We start from the raw sequence: 25,091 nt of genomic DNA, 5'->3' as shown, positions 1-25,091 counted from the left end.
CCACCAGAATTGGACAGAGTATTCCAAATGTGGCCTAACTAACGTTTTACATAACTGTAACATAATTTGCCAACTTTTATACTCGATGCCCTGCCGATGAAGGCAAGCATGCCATATGCTTTCTTTACCACCTTTTCCACTTGTGCTGCCTCTTTTAAGGATCTGTCGACCTGAACTCCCAGATCTCTCTGTGTGTCTCTGCTCCTGATGATTCTTTCGGAGCTGCAAGCCCCTTCTTCAGGTGAGTGGGAATTCTGTTCACAAACAGAGCATATAAAGACACAAACTCAATTTACATGAATAATGGTTGGAATGCGAATACTTACAACTAATCAAGTCTTTAAGAAACAAAACAACATGAGTGGAGAGAGCATCAAGACAGGCTAAAAAGATGTGTATTGTCTCCAGACAAGACAGCCAGTGAAACTCTGTGGGGGTTACAAATAGTGGGACATGAACCCAAGATCCCGGTTGAGGCCGTCCTCGTGTGTGCGGAACTTGACTATCAGTTTCTGCTCAGCGACTCTGCGCCGTTGTATGTCGCAAAGGCCGCCTTGGAGAACGCTTACCCGAAGGTTCTCCAAGGCGGCCTTCGCGACACACGACGGCGCAGAGTCGCTGAGCAGAAACTGATAGCCAAGTTCCGCACACACGAAGACGGCCTCAACCGGGATCTTGGGTTCATGTCCCACTATTTGTAACCCCCACAGAGTTTCACTGGCTGTCTTGTCTGGAGACAATACACATCTTTTTAGCCTGTCTTGATGCTCTCTCCACTCATGTTGTTTTGTTTCTTAAAGACTTGATTAGTTGTAAGTATTCGCATTCCAACCATTATTCATGTAAATTGAGTTTGTGTCTTTATATGCTCTGTTTGTGAACAGAATTCCCACTCACCTGAAGAAGGGGCTTGCAGCTCCGAAAGCTTGTGTGGCTTTTGCTACCAAATAAACCTGTTGGACTTTAACCTGGTGTTGTTAAACTTCTGACTGTGTTTACCCCAGTCCAACTCCAGCATCTCCACATCCTGATGAATCTGCCATTTATTTTACCTGAATTGGATCTACCAAAACACATCATCTTGCATTTGTCCGAATCAAATTGCATCTGCCATTTCTCTGCCCAATTTTGCAGCCTATCTCTATCCTGCTGTATTCTCTTACAATCTTCATCACTAAGCACAACTCCACCAATCTTAGTATCATCCGCAAACTTGCAAATCAGATCAGCTACGTTTTCTTTCAAGTCATTTATATGCATTCCAAACAACAGAGGTCCCAGCTCTGATCCCTGTGGAACACCACTGGCAAACTACCCAGCCTTCAGGAGAAGTGACCACGACACCACACAACCTTGCCACAGCAACCTCTGCAAGACGTGCCGGATCATCGACACGGATGCCATCATCTCACGTGAGAACACCATCCACCAGGTACACGGTACACACTCTTGCAACTCGGCCAACGTTGTCTACCTGATACGCTGCAGGAAAGGATGTCCCGAGGCATGGTACATTGGGAGACCATGCCGATACTACGACAACGGATGAATGAACACCACTCGACAATCACCAGGCAAGAGTGTTCTCTTCCTGTTGGGGAACACTTCAGCGGTCACGGGCATTCGGCCTCTGATCTTCGGGTAAGCGTTCTCCAAGGCGGCCTTCATGACATATGACAACGCAGAGTCGCTGAGCAGAAACTAATAGCCAAGTTCCGCACACATGAGGACGGCCTCAACCGGGATCTTGGGTTCATGTCACTCTATCTGTAACCCCCACGACTTGCCTGGGCTTGCAAAATCTCACTAACTGTCCTGTCTGGAGACAATACACATCTCTTTAACCTGTGCTTAACCCTCTCTCCACTCACATTGTCTGTACCTTTAAGACTCGATTACCTGTAAAGACTTGCATTCCAACCATTATTTTGTAAATTGTGTTTGTGTCTTTGTATGTCCTGTTTGTGAACAGAACTCCCACTTACCTGATGAAGGAGCAACGCTCCGAAAGCTAGTGGCTTGTGCTACCAGATAAACCTGTTCGACTTTAACCTGGTGTTGTGAGACTTCTTACTGTGAACACCACTAGTTACAGACCTCCATTCAGAAAACACCCTTCCACCACTACCCTCTGTCTTCTATGGCCAAGCCAGTTCTGAATCTATCCAGCTAGTTCACCCTTAATCCATGTGATTTAACCTTTTGCACCAGCCTGCCATAAGGGACCTAAACAAATGCTTTACTAAAGTCCATGTAGACAACATCCACGGCCCTTCCCTCATCAATCATTTTAGCAAGGCGTTCAATAAGGTCCCCCATGCAAGGCTTCTAGAAAAAGTGAGAGGGCATGGGATCCAAGGGGCTGCTGCCCTGTGGATCCAGAACTGGCTTGCCCAAAGGAGGCAGAATGTGTATAGATGGGTCGTTTTCTAAATGGAGGTCGGTCACCAGTGGTGTGCCCCAGGGATCTGTTCTGGGACCCTTGTTGTTTGTCATTTTCATAAATGACCTGGATGAGGAAGTGGAGGGATGGGTTGGTAAGTTTGCCAACGACACAAAGGTTGGTGGGGTTGTGGATAGTCTGGAGGGATGTCAGAAGTTACAGAGGGACATAGATAGGATGCAAGAGTGGGCGGAGAAGTGGCAGATGGATTTCAACCCAGATAAATGCGCAGTGGTCCATTTTGGCAGGTCAAATGGGATGAAGGAGTACAATATAAAAGGAAAGACTCTTAGTACTGTAGAGGATCAGAAGGACCTTGGGGTCCGGGTCCATAGGACTCTAAAATCGGCCCCGCAGGTGGAGAAGGTGGTTAAGAAGGCGTATAGTGTGCTGGCCTTTATCAATCGAGGGATTGAGTTTCGGAGTCCGGGGATAATGATGCAGCTATATAAGACCCACGTCAGACCCCACCTGGAGTACTGTGCTCAGTTCTGGTCGCCTCATTACAGGAAGGATGTGGAAATGATTGAAAGGGTGCAGAGGCGATTTACAAGGATGTTGCCTGGATTGAGTGGCATGCCTTATGAGGATAGGCTGAGGGAGCTCGGTCTTTTCTCCTTGGAGAGACGTAGGGTGAGAGGAGACCTCATAGAGGTATATAAGATGTTGAGAGGCATAGATCGGGTGGACTCTCAGAGGCTTTTTCCCAGGGTGGAAATGGCTGCTATGAACTTAGAAACCCTACAGCACAGAAAGAGGCCATTCGGCCCATCGAGTCTGCACCGACCACAATCCCACAGGTTTAAGGTGCTGGGGGGTAGGGACAGGGGAAATGTTAGGGGGAAGTTTTTCACACAGAGGGTGGTGGGCGAGTGGAATTGGCTGCCGTCAGTGGTGGTGGAGGCAAACTCAATAGGGTCTTTTAAGAGACTCCTGGATGAGTACATGGGACTTAATAGGATGGAGGGTTATAGGTAGGCCTAAAAGGTAGGGATATGTTCGGCACAACTTGTGGGGCCGAAGGGCCTGTTTTGTGCTGTAGTTTTCTATGTTTCTATGTTTCTAATCACTGTCATCTCCTCAAAAAACTCAATTAAATTAGTGAGACATGACCTCCCTCATACAAAACCATGCTGCCTGTCGTTAATAAGACCATTCAGTTCCAAATATGTATAGACCCTATCCCTAAGAATCTTCTCCAACAATTTCACAATTACTGACGTCAAGCTCACTGGCCTATAATTACCTGGGTTATCCTTGTTACCCTTCTTAAATAACAGGACAGCATTGGCTATCCTCCAGTTCTCTGGGACCTCACCTGAGGAAACAAAGACTTCTGATAGAAGCCCAAAAATGTCCTCTCGTCTCCCTCAGTAATCTGGAATAGATGCCATCTGGTCCTGGGGATTTGTCTACCTGAATGCTTTTTAATACACCTAACACCTCCTCCCTCGTAATGATGATTTGCTCTAGAGGGTTTACACACCCCTCTGAGACACCATCAATCGACATGTCCTTCTCCTTTGTGAATACTGATGAAAAGTACTCATTAAGGATCTCACTCACTTCCTTTGGTTCTATGCATAATTTCCCTACCTTGTACTTGAGTGAACCACCTCTTTCTCTAGCTATCCTCTTGCTCCTAATATATGTATAAAATGCCTTCGGATTCTTCTTAATCCTGCCTGTCAAGGACATCGTGACCCCTTTTTGCCCTCCTAACTCCCTGTTTGAGCTGTTTTCTACTTTCCCTGTATTCTTCAAGTGCTTCATCTGTTTTTAGTTGCCTAGACCTTATGTATGCATCCTTTTTCTTTTTGACTAGACTTGCAATTTCTCTCGTCATCCACGGTTCCCAAATCTTGCCTTACCTGTCCTTCCTTTTCACAAGCACATGCCTGTCCTACACTCCGATTAACTGCTCCCTTAAAAGACTCCCACATGCTAGATGTGGATTTACCCTCAAAAAACCTCTCCCAAACAGCAGCCTCCAAATCCTGCCTAAACCAGTTGTAGTTAGCCTTCCCCCAATTTAGCACCGTAAGCCTAAGTCAACACTCTTCTTTTCCACGAGTATCCAAAGATTTAGGGAATTGTGATCACTGTTCGCCACATTTTTCCCCACTGCAACTTTGATGACCTGTCCGGGCTCATTCCCTAGTACCAGGTCCAGTATAGCCCCTTCTCTAGTCAGACTATCTACATATTGTTCCAAAAAACCCTCCTGGACACACTTAAATTCCTCATCATCTGGACCCATAGTCCTAAGGGATTTCCAGTCATTATGAGGAAAATTAAAATCTCTCACTGCAACCCTATTTCTACATCTGTCCAGAATCTGCTCACATATCCGTTCAACTTCCCATGGGCTGTTGGGAGGCCTATCGTACACCACCATCATAGTGACTGCCCCTTTGCTGTTTCTGAGCTCTACCCCCAGTGTCTCATTACGTGATTCTTCCAAGGTGTCCTCCCTCTGTACAGCTGTAACATTGTTCCCTAACCAGTATTGCAACTCCCCCACCTCTTTTGCCTTCCCCTCTGTCTTGCCTAAAACACCTATATCCCAGAACGTTTAGCTGCCAGTCCTGTCCCTCTTTTAACCAAGTCTCTGTTACCGCAGCCACATCCAAGTTCTGCGCATGAATCAAGGCTCGAAGTTCATTTGTCACAACTGTTATATTCCTTGCATTGAAGCAGATGCATTCCAGACCTCCAGGCCCACTGAGTTCGACCTCCCCCAGCCTGCCCTTCCTCTTAGCTAGCCTGGCCTTTGTCCCATGCTCATCCCCAGTCTCTACACTTGCTGGCCTACTGTCTTGATTCCCAACCCCCTGCCACACGAGTTTAAATCCACCCGAACCACACTAGCAAACCTCCCAGCCAGGATATTGATGCCCCTCCAGTTCAGGTGTAACCCGTCCTTCTTGTGCAGGCTCCACCTTCCCTGGAAAACATCCCAATGATCCACAAATCTGAAGCCCTCCCTCTTGCACCAATTCTTTAGCCGGGAGGGCAATAGTTATTGGGGACTCGTTAGTTAGAGGGATAGATAGGAGGTTCTGTGGCAGCAAAAGAGACTCGAGGATGGTTTGTTGCCTACCGGATGCCAGGGTCCGTGACGTCTCGGACCGTGTTTTCCGGATTCTTAAGGGGGAGGGGAAACAGTCACAAGTCGTGGTACACATTGGTACCAACGACATAGGTAAGAGAAGGGACGGGGATTTAAAACAGGAATTTCGGGAGCTGGGCTGGAAGCTGAGAGCAAAGACAAAACATGTGGTCATCTCTGGTACGCTACCGGTGCCACGTGATAGCGAGTTGAGGAACAGGGAGAGAGTGCACTTAAACATGTGGTTGCAGGGATGGTGCAGGAGGGAGGGTTTCAGATACGTGGATAATTGGAACACATTCTGGGGAAGGTGGGACCTCTACAAACAGGACGGGGTGCACCTGAACCAGAGGGGCACCAATATCCTGGGAGGGAAATTTGCTACGGCTCTTCAGGGGGATTTAAGCTAATTTGTCAGGGGAGTGGGAAAAGGAGTTGTAGTCCAGAAGTCAGTGTTGAGGGTGGTGAGGTATTGGGGAAGGTATCAAGGTCAAGGGTGGGTACCGGTAGACAGGAAGATGGGTTGAAGTGTGTCTACTTCAATGCAAGGAGCATCCGGAACAAGGTGGATGAACTTGGGGCGTGGATTGCTACTTGGGACTACGATGTTGTGGCCATTACGGAGACATGGGTAGAACAAGGACAGGAATGGTTGTTGGACGTTCCGGGCTATAGATGTTTCAGTAAGTGTAGGGAAGCTGGTAAAAGAGGTGGAGGAGTAGCATTGTTAATCAAGGATAGTTTAACGGCTGCGGAAAAGCACTTTGAGGGGGATATGCACACTGAGGTAATATGGGCTGCAGTTAGAAACAGGAAAGGAGCGGTCACGTTGCTAGGAGTTTACTATAGGCCCCCAAATAGTAATAGAGATGTGGAGGAAGAAATTGCTAAGCAGATTATGGATACGTGTGGGGGTCACAGGGTAGTTGTCATGGGGGACTTTAACTTTCCAAATATTGATTGGAACCTTTGTAGGTCAAATAGTTTGGATGGGGCACTTTTTGTGCAGTGTGTGCAGGAGGGTTTCCTGACACAATATGTGGATAGGCCGACAAGGGGTGAGGCCACATTGGATTTGGTACTGGGAAATGAACCGGGCCAAGTGTTAGATTTGGTTGTGGGAGAGAACTTTGGAGATAGTGACCACAATTCGGTGTCTTTTGTTATTGCAATGGAGAGGGATAGGGCCGGACGGCAGGGCAAGGCTTACAATTGGGGGAGAGGTAATTATGATGCGATTAGGCAAGAATTAGGGGGCATAAGATGGGAACAGAAACTGTCAGGGAAAGGCACTGATGAAAAGTGGAACTTTTTCAAGGAACAAATACTGGGTGTCCTTGATAGGTATGTCCCTGTCAGGCAGGGAGGAAATGGCCGAGTGAGGGAACCGTGGTTCACAAAAGAGGTGGAATGTCTTGTGAAAAGGAAGAGGGAAGCTTATGTAGGGATGAGGAAACAAGGTTCAGATGGCTCGACTGAGGGTTACAAGTTAGCAAGGAACGAGCTGAAAAAGGGGCTGAGGAGAGCTAGGAGGGGACATGAGAAGTCCTTGGCGGGTCGGATCAAGGAAAACCCCAAGGCTTTTTACTCTTATGTGAGGAATAAAAGAATGACCAGGGTGAGGTTAGGGCCGGTCAAGGACAGTGGTGGGAACTTGTGTATGGAATCAGTAGAGATAGGCGAGGTGATGAATGAATACTTTTCTTCAGTGTTCACCAAGGAGAGGGGCCATGTTTTTCAGGAAGAGAAGGTGTTACAGGCTAATAGGCTGGAGGAAATAGATGTTCGGAGGGAGGATGTATTGGCAGTTTTGAATAAACTGAAGGTCGATAAGTCCCCTGGGCCTGATGAAATGTATCCTAGGATTCTTTGGGAGGCGAGGGATGAGATTGCAGAGCCTTTGGCTTTGATCTTTGGGTCCTCGCTGTCCACGGGGATGGTGCCAGAGGACTGGAGAGTGGCAAATGTTGTTCCTCTGTTTAAGAAAGGGAATAGAAATGACCCTGGTAATTATAGACCGGTTAGTCTGACTTCGGTGGTTGGTAAATTGATGGAAAAGGTCCTTAGGGATGGGATTTACGACCATTTAGAAAGATGCGGATTAATCCGGGATAGTCAGCACGGATTTGTGAAGGGCAAATCGTGCCTCACAAATTTGATAGAATTTTTTGAGGAGGTAACTAGGTGTGTTGATGAAGGTAGGGCGGTTGATGTCATATACATGGATTTTAGTAAGGCGTTTGATAAGGTCCCCCATGGTCGGCTTATGATGAAAGTAAGGAGGTGTGGGATAGAGGGAAAGTTGGCCGATTGGATAGGTAACTGGCTGTCTGATCGAAGACAGAGGGTGGTGGTGGATGGAAAATTTTCGGACTGGAGGCAGGTTGCTAGCGGAGTGCCGCAGGGATCGGTGCTTGGTCCTCTGCTCTTTGTGATTTTTATTAATGACTTAGAGGAGGGGGCTGAAGGGTGGATCAGTAAATTTGCTGATGACACCAAGATTGGTGGAGTAGTGGATGAGGTGGAGGGGTGTTGTAGGCTGCAAAGAGACATAGATAGGATGCAAAGCTGGGCTGAAAAATGGCAAATGGAGTTTAACCCTGATAAATGTGAGGTGATTCATTTTGGTAGGACTAATTTAAATGTGGATTACAGGGTCAAAGGTAGGGTTCTGAAGACTGTGGAGGAACAGAGAGATCTTGGGGTCCATATCCACAGATCTCTAAAGGTTGCCACTCAAGTGGATAGAGCTGTGAAGAAGGCATATAGTGTGTTAGCTTTTATTAACAGGGGGTTGGAGTTTAAGAGCCGTGGGGTTATGCTGCAACTGTACAGGACCTTGGTGAGACCGCATTTGGAATATTGCGTGCAGTTCTGGTCACCTCACTATAAGAAGGATGTGGAAGCGCTGGAAAGAGTGCAGAGGAGATTTACCAGGATGCTGCCTGGTTTGGAGTGTCGGTCTTATGAGGAAAGGTTGAGGGAGCTGGGGCTGTTCTCTCTGGAGCGGAGGAGATTGAGGGGAGACTTAATAGAGGTTTATAAAATGATGAAGGGGATAGATCGAGTGAACGTTCAAAGACTATTTCCTCGGGTGGATGGAGCTATTACGAGGGGGCATAACTATAGGGTTCATGGTGGGAGATATAGGAAGGATATCAGAGGTAGGTTCTTCACGCAGAGAGTGGTTGGGGTGTGGAATGGACTGCCTGCAGTGATAGTGGAGTCAGACACTTTAGGAACATTTAAGCGGTTATTGGATAGGCACATGGAGCACACCAGGATGGTAGGGAGTGGGATAGCTTGATCTTGGTTTCAGATGAAGGTCGGCACAACATCGTGGGCCGAAGGGCCTGTTCTGTGCTGTACTGTTCTATGTTCTATGTTCTATATGTTCAGCTGCGCTTTCTCCCTGTTCCTAGCCTCACTAGCATGTGGCATGGGGAGAATTCCTGAGATTACTACCCTAGAAGTCCTGCTTTGTAATCTTCTACCTAACTCCCTAAATTGCCGTTGCAAGACCTCGCTACTCTTTCTATCTATGTCATTCATGCCAATGTGGACAATGACATCTGTTTGATTCCCCTCCTGTTTTAGGATGTGCCCGCTTAGAGACATCCAGGACCCTGGCACCAGGGAGGCAAACTATCATCCTGGAGTCCCTTTCACAGCCACAGAAGCACCTATCTGTGCCCTTAACTTTTGAATCTCCTACCACTATTGCTTTGCTATGCTTTGTAGCTCCCCTGCGTGCAGCAGGGCTAACCGTGGTGCCTTCTCCCTTGACCATTACTGTTGCTGTCCCCTGATGGACCTTCCTCCACATCAGTATCCAAAACAGGGAGACTTCGGGAGAGAGGTTAAAACAGGGAGACTTCAGGGGAGAGAGAGAGGTTAAAACAGTGAGACTTTGGGAGAGAGAGAGGTTAAAACAGGGAGACTTCGGGAGAGAGAGAGGTTAAAACAGGGAGACTTTGGGAGAGAGGTTAAAACAGGGAGACTTCGGGAGAGAGAGAGGTTAAAACAGGGAGACTTCGGGAGAGAGAGAGGTTAAAACAGGGAGACTTCGGGAGAGAGAGAGGTTAAAACAGGGAGACTTCGGGAGAGAGAGAGGTTAAAACAGGGAGACTTCGGGGGAGAGAGAGAGGTTAGAGAGGTTAAAACAGGGAGACTTCGGGGGAGAGAGAGAGGTTAAAACAGGGAGACTTCGGGAGAGAGAGAGGTTAAAACAGGGAGACTTCGGGAGAGAGTGAGGTTAAAACAGGGAGGCTTCGGGAGAGAGAGAAGCTAAAACAGGGAGGCTTCGGGAGAGAGAGGTTAAAACAGGGAGGCTTCGGGAGAGAGAGGTTAAAACAGCGAGACTTTGGGAGAGAGAGGTTAAAACAGCGAGACTTCGGGGGAGAGAGAGGTTGCATTATCCCACTTATCACAGCCTGCCAACCTGAAAATTACTCCTTTATTCCTGCTCTCTCATCCCAGGGACTAATTTAGTGAACCTTTGTTGTACCACCTCCAAGGCAAATGTATCTATATGGAGACCAAAACTGCATATAGTATTCCAGATGTAGCCTCATCTGTGCAGTTATAGTAAGACTTATTTATCGTTGTACTTCAATCCACTTGCAATAATAGCTAAAATGCCAATTGGCTTATTAATTGCTTGCTGCACCTGCACGCTAACTGTGTGTTCCTAGTACGAGCACATTCAAGTCTCGCGACATTAATACTTGCAAGTTTCACACCTTTAAAAAAAAGTTATGCTTTTGTATTCTTACCAAAGTGAATAACTTCACATTTCCTTCCACTGTACTCCACCTGCAAATCTTGTCGCCCACTCATTCAGCCTGGCTGTATCTCTTTGCAGTTTCTTTGCGTCCTCCTCACAGCTTGCATTCCTGTCAAGCTTTGTATTGTAAGAAGTTTAACAACACCAGGTTAAAGTCCAACAGGTTTATTTGGTAGCAAAAGCCACACAAGCTTTCAGAGCTCCAAGCCCCTTCTTCAGGTGAGACTTGTCCTGAAGCCTCCCTGTTTTAACCTCTCTCTCTCCCGAAGCCTCCCTGTTTTAACCTCTCTCTCTCCCGAAGCCTCCCTGTTTTAACCTCTCTCTCTCCCGAAGCCTCCCTGTTTTAACCTCTCTCTCCCGAAGCCTCCCTGTTTTAACCTCTCTCTCTCCCGAAGTCTCACTGTTTTAAATTATTTCTTACTACAATTGCACAAATGAGGCTACATCTGGAATACTATATGCAGTTTTGGTCTCCATATAGATACATTTGCCTTGGAGGTGGTACAACAAAGGTTCACTAAATTAGTCCCTGGGATGAGAGAGCAGGAATAAAGGAGTAATTTTCAGGTTAGCAGGCTGTGATAAGTGGGATAATGCAACCTCTCTCTCCCCCGAAGTCTCCCTGTTTCAACCTCTCTCTCTCCCAAAGTCTCACCTGAAGAAGGGGCTTGGAGCTCCGAAAGCTTGTGTGGCTTTTGCTACCAAATAAACCTGTTGGACTTTAACCTGGTGTTGTTAAACTTCTTACTGTGTTTACCCCAGTCCAACGCCGGCATCTCCACATCAAGCTTTGTAATGTCAGCAAACTTTGATATATTACTCTGTCTCTTCATGTAAATCATTCATATAGATTGTAAACAGCTGAGGCCCAGCACTGATCCTTGTGGCATTCTAACATTCACTGCCTGCCAACTTGGAAAAGTCCCATTTATGCTTTCTATCCATTAACCAATCCTCTATCCGTGCTAAAAATATTACACCCAACACAATGAGCCCTCATATAGCCTATTAATCTTGCATGTGGCACCTTATCTTTTTTTATTTGTTCATGAGATGTGGGCGTCACTTGCTGGGCCAGCATTTATTGCCCATCCCTGAGGGCATTTAAGAGTCAACCTACATTGCTGTGGACATAGAGTCACAGGTAGGCCACACACACTCCCACACGCTTGGCCCTCTCTCTCACACGCATACTCTTTCTCTCACACTCCTGAGTATCTACCTTCATGTGCTTGCAGTCCCCGATTGTTTGCTGCTCCTCAAATTACAGCCTGTTTCAATCCCATGTTTGCTGCTGATAGGCTCACCGTAGAGCCTATCAGCAGCAAACGCAGGAGAGAAACAGTCCCCTGTAAAATTCTTCAAACTCACTCAGCACTCTTACCAGCATTTTCACCAATCAATCTGGGGCCACATGCGACTTGAACAATCCAACCTGACATATTCTGTAGGTTTCAATGTGATCACCTCGCATTCTCCAAAATTCTAGAAAATACCGGTCCAGTTTCCCAAAGCTCTCCGAATAGGGCAGTCCTGCCATCCCTGGAGCAAGTCTGTTGAACCTTTGTTGCACTCCCTCTATGGCAATAATATCTTTTCTAAGGTCAAGGGACTAAAACAGTACTCTTGATGCAGTCTAACCAAGCTCCTTTACAATTAAAGCAAGACTTTGCTACTCCTGTACTGCATCCTTTGCGACAAATGTTAAAATACTATTTGCCTTCCTAGTTGCTAGCAGTGTCTGCATGTTAGCTTTCAGCGACTTATGAGAGCACCCTTTGTACATCTACACTTTCTAATTTCTTACCATTGAAAAATACACTGCACATCTAGAACCATAGAACCATAGAAAATTACAGCTCAGAAACAGGCCTTTTGGCCCTTCTTTTCCTCCTACCAAAAACATTTTTCCATGTTATATTCACCACCCTCTGCGAGTTGTTCCTCCTCATCTCAGTTTTAAATCTACTGCCTCTCAACCTATACCTATGACCTCTTGTTCGAGATTGTCCCACAAGGGAAACATTTGGTCTCTTTACTTTATCAATCCCTTTTAGTATTTTATATATTTCGATCAGATCCTCTCTCATCCTTCTAAACTACAGCGAGTATAAGCCCAAACTGTTTAATCTCTCCTCATATGTAAACCTTTTCATCCCTGGAATCAATCTGGTGAACTTCCTCTGAACTGCCTCCAATGCCACCACATCCTTCCTCAAATAAGGAGACCAAAATTGGACACAATACTCAAGATGCGGTCTCACCAACACCCTATACAATCGCAACAATGCTTCTCACTTTTATACCTCAGTGCTTTTGCAGTAAATGATAACATCTCATTTGCCTTTTTTATTACATGCTGTACCTGCATACCGACTTTCTGTGATTCATGAACAAAGACACTTAGATCCCTCTGCCCAGACGCATTTTGAATCTGCTTTCCATTTAGATAATAATTTGCCTTTCTATTTTTTCGGCTGAAATAAATAACCTCACATCTATCCACGTGAAACTCCATTCTCCTAGCCTATCTATATCCATCTGTAAAATCTTTATCTCCTCTTCATTGTCTGCTTTCCCACCTATTTTAATATCATCTGCAAATTTTGTTATGTTATACTCAAGCATAATTAACGCTGCACGGGAGCATTAACGAGTGTCATAAACACTGCACTGATGCATTATCAAATATCGTCAACACTGCACTGGAGCATCAACAAGTGTCATTAACATGAGTATTAACATGTGCCATCAACACTACTACAGCAATGGCAAGTATCACCAGGACAGCACTGAACCATCATTAACACAGCGCTGAAGCATTTGTGAGCATCATTAAGACAGCAATGATGCATTAACAAGCATCATTAGCACAGCACTGGAACATTAGCAAGAACCCATAACACAACACTGGAATGTTAGTGAGTACCTTTAACAGTACCAGAACCTTAGCATACATGGCTAAGCACTGGAGCTTAATATCACTGTAACCACGACATAGGCATCACTAACTACAGCACTGGAGATTTAACAAGCACCATAAATACAGAACTGGAGCATTAGCAAACATCATAAACACAACACTGGAACATTTTTAATAATCATATAAATACAGCACTGGACCACAAGCATCATTAATACAGCACTGGAGCATTAGCAAACACGAGAAACTAACATGGCACTAGAAAGTATCAATGAGGAAATCGTTGGATAAAATTGTAAAAGATAAGGTATCTTAGTGTACCTTTTATGTATTTTAAAATCAGTAAGAGAGGCCTAAATTTAGCAAAGGCTGAAGTTCAGAATGATCTTCTTCACTTGTTAGATCAGAACTACAAGATTGTAAATTGCCTCTATTTCACTAAAATCTTCACTCGATGTATCCCATTAGAAAATCAGAAAACAGTTACACTAAAGCATCCAAAAGTTCTGAAGTTACAACAGACAACTTAAGTGTAAGTGAAAAATTATTAACCTAACAATAAAGAAGATAATTGTGAACCCCTTCAAAACTTTATTAAAAGGAGCAGTTGCCAAAAAGATCAAAGAGATAATTCAATTTCTGTTTTTAAACATGATGGTGTATGTTTTAGTATCAGAACGCTACTTAGCGCTTGTTGTATTGTTTTGGGAAATTACTCGTTTGGGACAATTTAGCGTGGCCAATGTACCTAACCCGCACTGTGGGAGGAAACTGGAGCACCCGGAGGAAACTTACAGAGACATGGGAAGAATGTGCAAACTCCACAGACAGTGACCAAAGCCGGGAATCGAACCCAGGTCCCTGGAGCTGTGAGGCAGCAGTGCTAAGCACTGTGCCACCGTGCCGCCCACAACCCCCGCCAAACTATATCTATTAATTCATAATGATACACATAAATCAAATCAGCTGCTTTGTGTTCAATTGATTTGGTGAAATTAGAATGTCCAGTGTTTTCTTGAGAGGATAGGAAAACAACACAGCAGCATGAGAGATATTAGATTATAGATCACTGGTGTTGGCAGGGACATAGTGAGAGAGTGGTTAACAAGGCATATGGGATCTTAGGCTTTATGAAGAGAGGTACGGAGTACAAAAAGCAGGAAAGTTATGCTGAACATGTATATAGTTCCAGTTGGGTGACGATAAGAGTATTGTGTCTTGTTCTGGTCACCATACTTTAAGATGGATGTGTGAGAGTCCTTGCGTAAGAGCAGAAATCTAGCAGAATGGTTCAGGGGTGAAGTACATAATTAGTTTGGAGAAGCTGGGGTTATTTTCCTTGGAGCAAATGAGACTGAAAGGAGATTTGGTTAGGGTGTACAAGATTACAACAAGTTTAGATAAGACCGACGAAGCAAAACTTTCTACTAGTAGACAGTACAAGGACTAGGAAATATCAATTTAAGGTTTTGGATCAGGGATGGAAGGAAGAACCTTTTTTCCCCCACACAGTACCTGGTAATGACCTGGACTCTTGCTGCTTACAAGGATGGTGGAAGCAGAAAAGATCAATGATTTCAGCAGGAAATTGGATGGGTGTTTGAAGAAAATAAACTTTCAGAAACAGGAACAGAACATGCGAATGGGGCTGACTGGATTGTTCTCGAGAGCCAGCATAGAACATAGAACATTACAGCGCAGTACAGGCCCTTCGGCCCTCGATGTTGCGCCGACCAGTGGAACCAATCTAAAGCCCCTCTAATCTACACTATTCCAATATCATCCATATGTTTATCCAATAACCATTTGAATGCTCTTAATGTTGACTAATGCTTTTAATGCATGGACTCAAAGGGCTGAATGACCTTTCTCTATGCACTAATAACTCTATGCAGTTCACACATCTTCATTATGGATAGGGTTGGATAAGAGAAATTCACAACCATAGGGACATGGGGGTTTGCATATGGGAGAGACCAGCAGCACTGAACCCAAAAAGAAATTCAGTGCAGATCCAATATTTGTTATGCAACTTCCCCTAAGTGCTACGCCTGGAAAGTTAAACTCTGTTCTCTTTACGGGCATTGATGGACTTGGTGTGTTTCCAGCATTTCTTATCTTACAGCATGTTATTAAGAATTTGCTCATCTAAATACTGGATTCATAGTCACAAGAATTCTTATCAAGCTGTGCATGTCATACACTGAATTGGCAACTAGCATATTAAACAGCAACAAATGGTAAAGGCTTCCCATTGATGCAATATTATTACCAATTTGGTCTTTTCTCTTGATATCATTTTCAATATCAGATCTCATATAAGAGAAACAAAAATGGCATAAACACTTTGGTAGCAGTTCTTACCACTGTACCAACAGTGACAGTAAATATCTTATAGCAGTAAGCAAATGTACAAAGACGAGTCACACTGAACAGGAGTTAAAGAAAAAATGTAGAGAATTACCAGGAATGGAGCAGCTTGGGAGAAATACAGAGTTTGGCAGGGTGAAGAGTAAAGAAGTTTGGGGAGACAGAAGAAGGGAGAAAAGAAAGGGTTGGAAATGATGAGAGAAGTGAGGGGTTTGGCAGGTGGAAAAATGGTAAGGGGACAGGATATATTGGCGACTGTGAGATTGTCAGAACCATAGTGACAGGATTGCATCTGTTATGGGGTTTATTGAGACGATGATGACAGGATGGTATATTGGTGGGTGATGATGATAGAACGGTATACTGGGGATGATGACAGGATGGTATATTGGTGGGTGATGATGACAGAACGGTATATATGGGGGTGATGATGACAGGATGGTATATTGGTGGGTGATGATGATAGAACGGAATACTGGGAGTGATGACAGGACGGTATATGGGGGTGATGATGACAGGACGGTATATGGGGGTGATGATGACAGGACGGTGTACTGGGGGTGACGACAGGACGGTGTACTGGGGGTGACGACAGGACGGTGTACTGGGGGTGACGACAGGACGGTGTACTGGGGGTGACGACAGGACGGTGTACTGGGGGTGACGACAGGACGGTGTACTGGGGGTGACGACAGGACGGTGTACTGGGGGTGACGACAGGACGGTGTACTGGGGGTGACGACAGGACGGTGTACTGGGGGTGACGACAGGACGGTGTACTGGGGGTGACGACAGGACGGTGTACTGGGGGTGACGACAGGACGGTGTACTGGGGGTGACGACAGGACGGTGTACTGGGGGTGACGACAGGACGGTGTACTGGGGGTGACGACAGGACGGTGTACTGGGGGTGACGACAGGACGGTGTACTGGGGGTGACGACAGGACGGTGTACTGGGGGTGACGACAGGACGGTGTACTGGGGGTGACGACAGGACGGTGTACTGGGGGTGACGACAGGACGGTGTACTGGGGGTGACGACAGGACGGTGTACTGGGGGTGACGACAGGACGGTGTACTGGGGGTGACGACAGGACGGTGTACTGGGGGTGACGACAGGACGGTGTACTGGGGGTGACGACAGGACGGTGTACTGGGGGTGACGACAGGACGGTGTACTGGGGGTGACGACAGGACGGTGTACTGGGGGTGACGACAGGACGGTGTACTGGGGGTGACGACAGGACGGTGTACTGGGGGTGACGACAGGACGGTGTACTGGGGGTGACGACAGGACGGTGTACTGGGGGTGACGACAGGACGGTGTACTGGGGGTGACGACAGGACGGTGTACTGGGGGTGACGACAGGACGGTATATGGGGGTGATGATGACAGGACGGTGTACTGGGGGTGATGATGACAGGACAGTCTATGGGGGTGATGATGACAGGACGGACAGTATATGGGGGTGGTGATGACAGGACGGTATATGGGGGTGGTGATGACAGGACGGTATATGGGGGTGATGATGACAGGACAGTATGCTGGGGGTGATGATGACAGGACGGTATATGGGGGTGATGATGACAGGACGGTATATGGGGTTGGTGATGACAGGACGGTATATGGGGGTGGTGATGACAGGACGGTATATGGGGGTGATGATGACAGGACGGTATATGGGGGTGGTGATGACAGGACGGTATATGGGGGTGGTGATGACAGGACGGTATATGGGGGTGGTGATGACAGGACGGTATATGGGGGTGATGATGACAGGACGGTATATGGGGGTGGTGATGACAGGACGGTATATGGGGGTGATGATGACAGGACAGTATGCTGGGGGTGATGATGACAGGACGGTATATGGGGGTGGTGATGACAGGATGGTATATGGGGGTGATGATGACAGGACAGTATATGGGGGTGGTGATGACAGGACGGTATATGGGGGTGGTGATGACAGGACGGTATATGGGGGTGATGATGACAGGACGGTATATGGGGGTGGTGATGACAGGACGGTATATGGGGGTGATGATGACAGGACGGTATATGGGGGTGGTGATGACAGGACGGTATATGGGGGTGGTGATGACAGGACGGTATATGGGGGTGGTGATGACAGGACGGTATATGGGGGTGATGATGACAGGACGGTATATGGGGGTGATGATGACAGGACGGTATATGGGGGTGGTGATGACAGGACGGTATATGGGGGTGATGATGACAGGACGGTATATGGGGGTGGTGATGACAGGACGGTATATGGGGGTGGTGATGACAGGACGGTATATGGGGGTGATGATGACAGGACGGTATATGGGGGTGGTGATGACAGGACGGTATATGGGGGTGGTGATGACAGGACGGTATATGGGGGTGATGATGACAGGACAGTATGCTGGGGGTGATGATGACAGGACGGTATATGGGGGTGGTGATGACAGGACGGTATATGGGGGTGATGATGACAGGACAGTATGCTGGGGGTGATGATGACAGGACGGTATATGGGGGTGGTGATGACAGGACGGTATATGGGGGTGGTGATGACAGGACGGTATATGGGGGTGATGATGACAGGACAGTATGCTGGGGGTGATGATGACAGGACGGTATATGGGGGTGGTGATGACAGGACGGTATATGGGGGTGGTGATGACAGGACGGTATATGGGGGTGGTGATGACAGGACAGTATGCTGGGGGTGATGATGACAGGACGGTATATGGGGGTGGTGATGACAGGACGGTATATGGGGGTGGTGATGACAGGACGGTATATGGGGGTGGTGATGACAGGACGGTATATGGGGGTGGTGATGACAGGACGGTATATGGGGGTGATGATGACAGGACAGTATATGGGGGTGGTGATGACAGGACGGTATATGGGGGTGGTGATGACAGGACGGTATATGGGGATGATGATGACAGGACGGTATATGGGGTTGGTGATGACAGGACGGTATATGGGGGTGATGATGACAGGACAGTATATGGGGGTGATGATGACAGGACAGTATATGGGGGTGGTGATGACAGGACGGTATATGGGGTTGGTGATGACAGGACAGTATATGGGGGTGATGATGACAGGACGGTATATGGGGGTGATGATGACAGGACGGTATATGGGGGTGATGATGACAGGACGGTATATGGGGGTGGTGATGACAGGACGGTATACTGGGTGTATACAGGGGGTGTATTGAGGGATGACAGGATTTGGGGGATGCCCACTCTAGATCCCTGGCAGTGAACCCTGACACTGAAGTAGAGTGAAACCTGAAGCCTGGGCGGAGAGAGGCTGCCACAAAGGATCAGCACTCCAGCCTATTGGGACACTCGCACCCCCAGCCCCGCAGCCTGAGCCTCCCCCCGGGCCCCGGCCTTGGTTCACAGAAGCCGCTCTCTCTCCGCCTTTGGGTGTATTTTTGCTCCGAAGCCGGGGGCGGGTAGGGTGGGGTGGGGGGGGTGCTCTCCGCGGTACACGGGACGGGCGGTGCGGGACGGAAGCACAGCCGCGGGCAGGCTACTCGGCCGCCAGCACTCACCTGTCTCCGCGGCGCTGCGAGGCTGAGGGGCGGCGGACTCATTGATGGACAACCGCCGCCGCGCTCCCCGTGACGCCACCAGCCTGCGACAGGCCACACAGCGTCATCAACAAGCGCCCAAATGGGCCCGCACATGCGCAGTGAGGTGTGAAAACCATGTGCCTGAAAACAAGGGAGGGAAAGCAACGTGCCTGAGAACAAGGGCACTGTTACGGGCGGCACGATGGCGCGCTGATCAGCACTGCTGCCTGGACCTGGGTTCGATTCCCAGCTTGGGTCACTGTCTGTATGGAGTTTGCACATTCTCCCCATGTCTGTGTGGGTTTCCTCCGAGTGCTCTGGTTCCCTCCTACAGTCCAAAGATGTCCAATTGACCATGCTAAATTGCCCTTTTGTGTCCGGGGACTAACAGGGTAAATATGTGGAGTTACGGGGATAGGGCCTGGATGGGATTGTTGTCGGTGCAGGATCCATGGGCCGAATGGACTCTTTCTGTACTGTCTGCATTCAACCATTCTGTTCCATTTTGAAAAGGTATCTCTGAAGAACTGAGCAAGAAGCTTTAGGGGAAATGTTCAGTACGAGAGAGCCCTATACAATTGCAGCAAAACATCCCTATTCCTATACTCAAATCCTCTTGCTATGAAGGCCCAAGTACCATTTGCCTTCTTTAGAATCATTGAGTCAGAGTTTGCAGCATGGAAACAGACCCTTCAGCCCAACTTGTCCATGCTGCCCTTTTTTTTAACCACTAAGCTAGTCCCAATTGCCCGTGTTTGGCCCACATCCCTCTCTACCTATCTTACCCATGTAACTGTCTAAATGTTTTTTAAAAGACAAAGTTGTACCCACCTCTACTAATGGCTCTGGCAGCTTATTCCAGACACACACCCTTTGTATGAAAAAATTGCCCCTCTGGACCCTTCTGTATCTCTCCCCTCTCACCTTAAACCTATGCCCTCTAGTTTTAGACTCCCCTATCTTTGGGAAAAGATGTTGACTATCTAGCTGATCTATGTCCCTCATTATTTTATAGACCTCTATAAGATCACCCCTAAGTCTCCGACGCTCCAGGAAAAATAGTCCCAGTCTATCCAGCCTCTCCTTATAACTCAAACCATCAAGTCCCGGTAGCATTCTAGTAAATTGTTTCTACATTCTTTCTAATTTAATAATATCTTTTCTATAATAGGGTGACCAGAACTGTACATAGCATTCCAAGTGTGTCCTGTATAACTTCAACAAGATGTCCCAACTCCTGTATTCAATGTTCTGTTCAATGAAACCAAGCATGCTGAATGCCTTCTTCACCACTCTGTCCACCTGTGACTCCACTTTCAAGGAGCTATGAACCTGTACCCTGAGATCTCTTTCTTCTATAACTCTCCCCAACACCCGAACATTCACTGAGTAAGTTCTGTCCTGGTTTGATCTACCAAAATGCATCACCTCACATTTATCTAAATTAATCTCCATCTACCATACTTCAGTCCACTGGCCCAATTGATCAAGATCCTGTTGCAATCCGAGATAACCTTCCTCACTGTCCACGATACCACCAATCTTGGTGTCATCTACAAACTTACTAACCATGCCTACTAAATTCTCATCCAAATCATTAATATAAATGACAAATAACAGTGGACCCAGCACCAATCCCTGAGGCACACCGCTGGTCACAGGCCTCCAGTTTGAAAAACAACCCTCTCCAACCACCCCCTGTGTTCTGTCATCAAGCCAATTTTGTATCCATTTGGCTACCTCACCCTGGATCCTGTGAGATTTAACCTCATGCAACAACCTACTATGCGATACCTTGTCAAAGGCCTTGTCAAAGTCCATGCAGACCACATCAACTGCACTGCCCTCATCTACCTTCTTGGTTACCCCTTCAAAAAATGCAATCAAATTTGTGAGACATGATTTTCCACTCACAAAGCCATGCTGACTGTCCCTAATCAGTCCTTGCCTCTCTACTGCCTGCTGTACTTGCACGCTTACTTTCAACGGCTGATGCACAAAAACACCAAAGTCTCTCAATTTACATATATTCAAATTTTAACCTGCCTTCTTATTTTTGCTGCTGAAGTGGATAACCTCACATTTATCTCCATTATACTGCACCTGCCATGCATATATCCACTTATTCAGCCTGTCAAAATCACGCTGAAGATTCTCTGCATCCTCCTTACAGCTCACCCTCTTAACCAGCTTTGGATCATCTGCAAATTTGGAAATAATGCATTTAATTACCTCATCAAAATCATTAATATATAATGCGAACAGTTGGGGTCCCAGCACAGATCCTTGCAGTACCCAACGAATCTGGCAATAGGAAAAATGATGAGACAGAGTACAGGAAAGGGATAGAGAATCTGATGAACTGGTGTAACGACAATAATCACTCTCTCAATGTCAACAAAATGAAGAAGATAGTCATCGACTTCAGGAAGCATAGTGGAGGTCATGCCCCTGTCTACATCAATGGGGTGAAGTAGAAATAGTTAAGAGCTTCAAGTTTTTAGGTGTCCAGATCACCAACAACCTGTCCTGGTCCCCCCATGCTGACACTATAGTTAAGAAAGCCCGTCAACACCTCTACTTTCTCAGAAGACTAAGGAATTTTGGCATGTCCGCTATGACTCCCACCAACTTTTACAGATGCACCTTAGAAAGCATTCTTTCTGGTTGTATCACAGCTTGGTATGGGGCTCCTGCTCTGTCCGAGACCGCAAGGAACTACAAAGGGTCGTGAACGAAGCCCAGTCCATCACTCAAACCAGCCTCCCATCCATTGACTCTGTCTACACTTCCCGCTGCCTTGGAAAAGCAGCCAACATAATTAAGGACTCCACACACCCCGGACATACTCTCTTCCACCTTCTTCCATCGGGAGAAGATACAAAAGTCTGGGGATATGTACCAATCGACTCAAGAACAGCTTCTTCTCTGCTGCCATCATACTTTTGAATGGATCTACCTCGTATTAAGCTGATCTTTCTCTACACCCTAGCTATGAATGTAACACTACATTCTGCACTCTTTCCTTCTCTATGCTTTGTCTTATAGCGCGCAAGACACAATATTTTTCACTGTATGCTCATCCATGTGACAATAATAAATCAAATTAAATCAAAGACCCATTTATTCCAATTCTGCTTCCTGTCTGCTAACCAGCTTTCTATCCATCTCAAGGCACTACCTGTAATCCAACGTGCTTCAACTTTACATAGTAATCTGCTATGCAAGACCATGTCGAAAACCTTCTGAAACACTAAATAGACTATGTCCACCAGTTCTCCCTGGTCAAACTCTGCTAATTACATAGAATCATACAGTGCAGAAGAGGCCCTTCAGCCCATCAAGTTTGCACTGACATGCAAGAAACACCCAAACTCCCACCCAATCTCATCTGCCAGACTTTGGCCCATAGCCCTGAATGTGCCAAGTGCTCATCCAAATACTTTTTAAACAATGTGAGGCAACCCGCCTCTGCCACCCTCCTAGGTAGCACATTCCAGACTGTCACCATGCTCTGGGTAAAAAAGGTTTTTCCTCACTACCTCCTAAACCTCCTGCCCCTCATTTTGAACATACATCCCCTCGTAACTGACCCTTCAACTAAGGGGAACAGCTGCCCCTCAGTCTTCTCTGCTCCAACGAAAACAATCGAAGCCTACGCAACCTCTCTTCATAACTTCAATGTTCCATCCCAGGCAGCATCCAGGTGAATCTCCTCTGCACCCCCTCCAGTGCAATCACGTCCTTCCTATAATGTAGTGACCAGAACTGCACACAGTACTCTAGCTGTGGCCTTACCAAATTTCTATACAACTGCAACATGACTTCCCTGCTTTTGTAATCTATGCCTTTATTGATAAAGGCAAGTATCAATAAAGAGGATCAGATGGACCTTGGGGTCTGGGTCCATAGGACTCTTAAATCGGCCTCGCAGGTAGAGGAGGTGGTTAAGAAGGCGTATGGTGTGCTGGCCTTCATCAATCGAGGGATTGAGTTTAGGAGTCAGGAGATAATGATGCAGCTTTATCAGATCCTCGTCAGACCCCACTTGGAGTACTGTGCCCAGTTCTGGTCGCCTCATTACAGGAGGGATGTGGAAATAATTGAAAGGATGCAGAGAAGATTTACAAGGATGTTGCCTGGATTGGTTGGCATACCTTATGAGGATAGGTTGAGGGAGCTCAGGCTTTTCTCCTTGGAGAGACGAAAGATGAGAGCTGACCTGATAGAGGTGTACAAGATGTTGAGAGGTATAGACCGGGTGGATTCTCGGAGGCTTTTTCCCAGGGCTGAAATGGCTGCTACGAGAGGACACAGGTTTAAGGTGTTGGGGAGTAGGTACAGAGGAGATGTCAGGGGTAAGTTTTTCACTCAGAGAGTGGTGGGTGAGTGGAATTGGCTGCCGTCAGTGGTGGTGGAGGCAAAATCGATAGGGTCTTTTAAGAGACTTCTGGATGAGTACATGGGACTTAATAGGATTGAGTGTTATAGGTAAGCATATATATAGGCCTAGGTAGGTAGGGACATGACCGGCGCAACTTGTGGGCCGAAGGGCCTGTTTGTGCTATATTTTTTCTATGTTCTAAGTATCCCATATGCCTACGAACATGCCCTTCCGCTTTCAGAGATCTGTGCACTCCAAGGTGCCTTTATTCCAAAGAACCTCCTGGTGTCATGCCATTTATTGAATACATCCTTGTCAAATTACTCCTTCCAAAGTGTATCACCTCACACTTTTCAAGGTTAAATTCACCTACCACTTATCTGCCCATTTGACCATTCCGTCTATATCCTCTTGTAGCCCAAGACACTCCGCCTCGCTGTTAACCACCCGGCCCATCTTTGTGTGATCTGCAAACTTACTAATCCTGCCACCACATAATCATCAAGGTCATTTATATAAATGACAAATAATAGGTGGCCCAACACAGATCCCTGTGGTACGCCACTTGCTTCCAGTCACTAAAGCAGCCTTATGTCATCTCCTACAACTGAGCCAATTTTGAATCCGCTTTTTCAAATTGTCCTATTTCCCATGTGAATTTGCCTTCTTTACAAGTCTCCCATGTGGAATCTTGTCAAAGGCGTTGCTGAAATCCATATAAACTACATTAACTGCACTGCCCTCATCTACACATCTGGTCACCTCCTCAAAAAAATTTGATCAGATTTGTTAGGCATGACCTCCCTCTGATGAAGCCATGCTGACTATCCCTGATCAAGCTTTGCCTCTCCAATTGGAAATAGATGCTCTCCTTCAGAGATTTCGCCAGTAGTTTCCCTACCACTGATGTGAGACTCACTGGTCTGCAGTTCCCTGGTTTATCTCTACAACCCTTCTTAAATAGTGGAACCACATTAGCTGTTCTCTCGTCGTCTGGCACCTTCCCCGTGGCCAGAGTGGAATTGAAAATTTGGGTCAGAGCCCCTGCAATCTCCTCCCTTGCTCCCACAGCAGCCTGGGATGCAATTCATCTGAACCTGGTGATTTATCCACTTTTAAGGCTGCCAACACCTCCAATAACTTGTCCTTCCCTATGTCAATTTGCTCAAGAACCTCACAGTCTCCCTCCCTGAATTCCATACCATCGCCCTCATTCTCTTGGGTGAAGACGAATGTGAAGTATTCATTCAACACTCTACCAATGTCCACTGGCTCCAACCACAGGTTGCCCCCTTGGTCCCTAATGGGCCCTACTCTTTCCCTGGTTATCCTCTTCCCATTGATATACTTACAGAATATCTTGGGATTTTTCCTACTTTTACCAGTCAGAGCTTTCTCGTATCCCCTCCTTGCTTTCCTAATTGCTTTCTTAAGATCCACCCTCCACTTTCTATACTTCACTAATGCCTCCACTGATTTGCTCCC

General features: G+C 46.7%; 1 protein-coding gene across 4 annotated transcripts in view; it reads right to left on the bottom strand.

Moving 5' to 3' along the window:
* The window catches only part of pcgf3 (polycomb group ring finger 3), a 165,141-nt gene extending 145,843 nt beyond the window's left edge, over nucleotides 1–19,298 (bottom strand). For 3 of the 4 annotated variants that reach the window (XM_078202053.1, XM_078202118.1, XM_078202200.1), the window contains exon 1: nucleotides 19,202–19,298. In XM_078202053.1, the coding sequence (XP_078058179.1) occupies nucleotides 19,202–19,243 (42 nt within the window). In that variant the 5' untranslated portion in view covers nucleotides 19,244–19,298. The remainder of the gene's footprint in view (nucleotides 1–19,201) is intronic. The other variant, XM_078202167.1, reaches the window with a different exon arrangement.
* Nucleotides 19,299–25,091: the final 5,793 nt, after the last annotated feature.

The sequence above is a fragment of the Mustelus asterias genome, chromosome 1, assembly GCF_964213995.1.
Source record: "Mustelus asterias chromosome 1, sMusAst1.hap1.1, whole genome shotgun sequence".
NCBI classification, from domain to species: Eukaryota; Metazoa; Chordata; class Chondrichthyes; order Carcharhiniformes; family Triakidae; genus Mustelus; species Mustelus asterias.
Note: the sequence above shows the minus strand (reverse complement) of the source record. Positions and strands in the feature narration are given on the sequence as shown.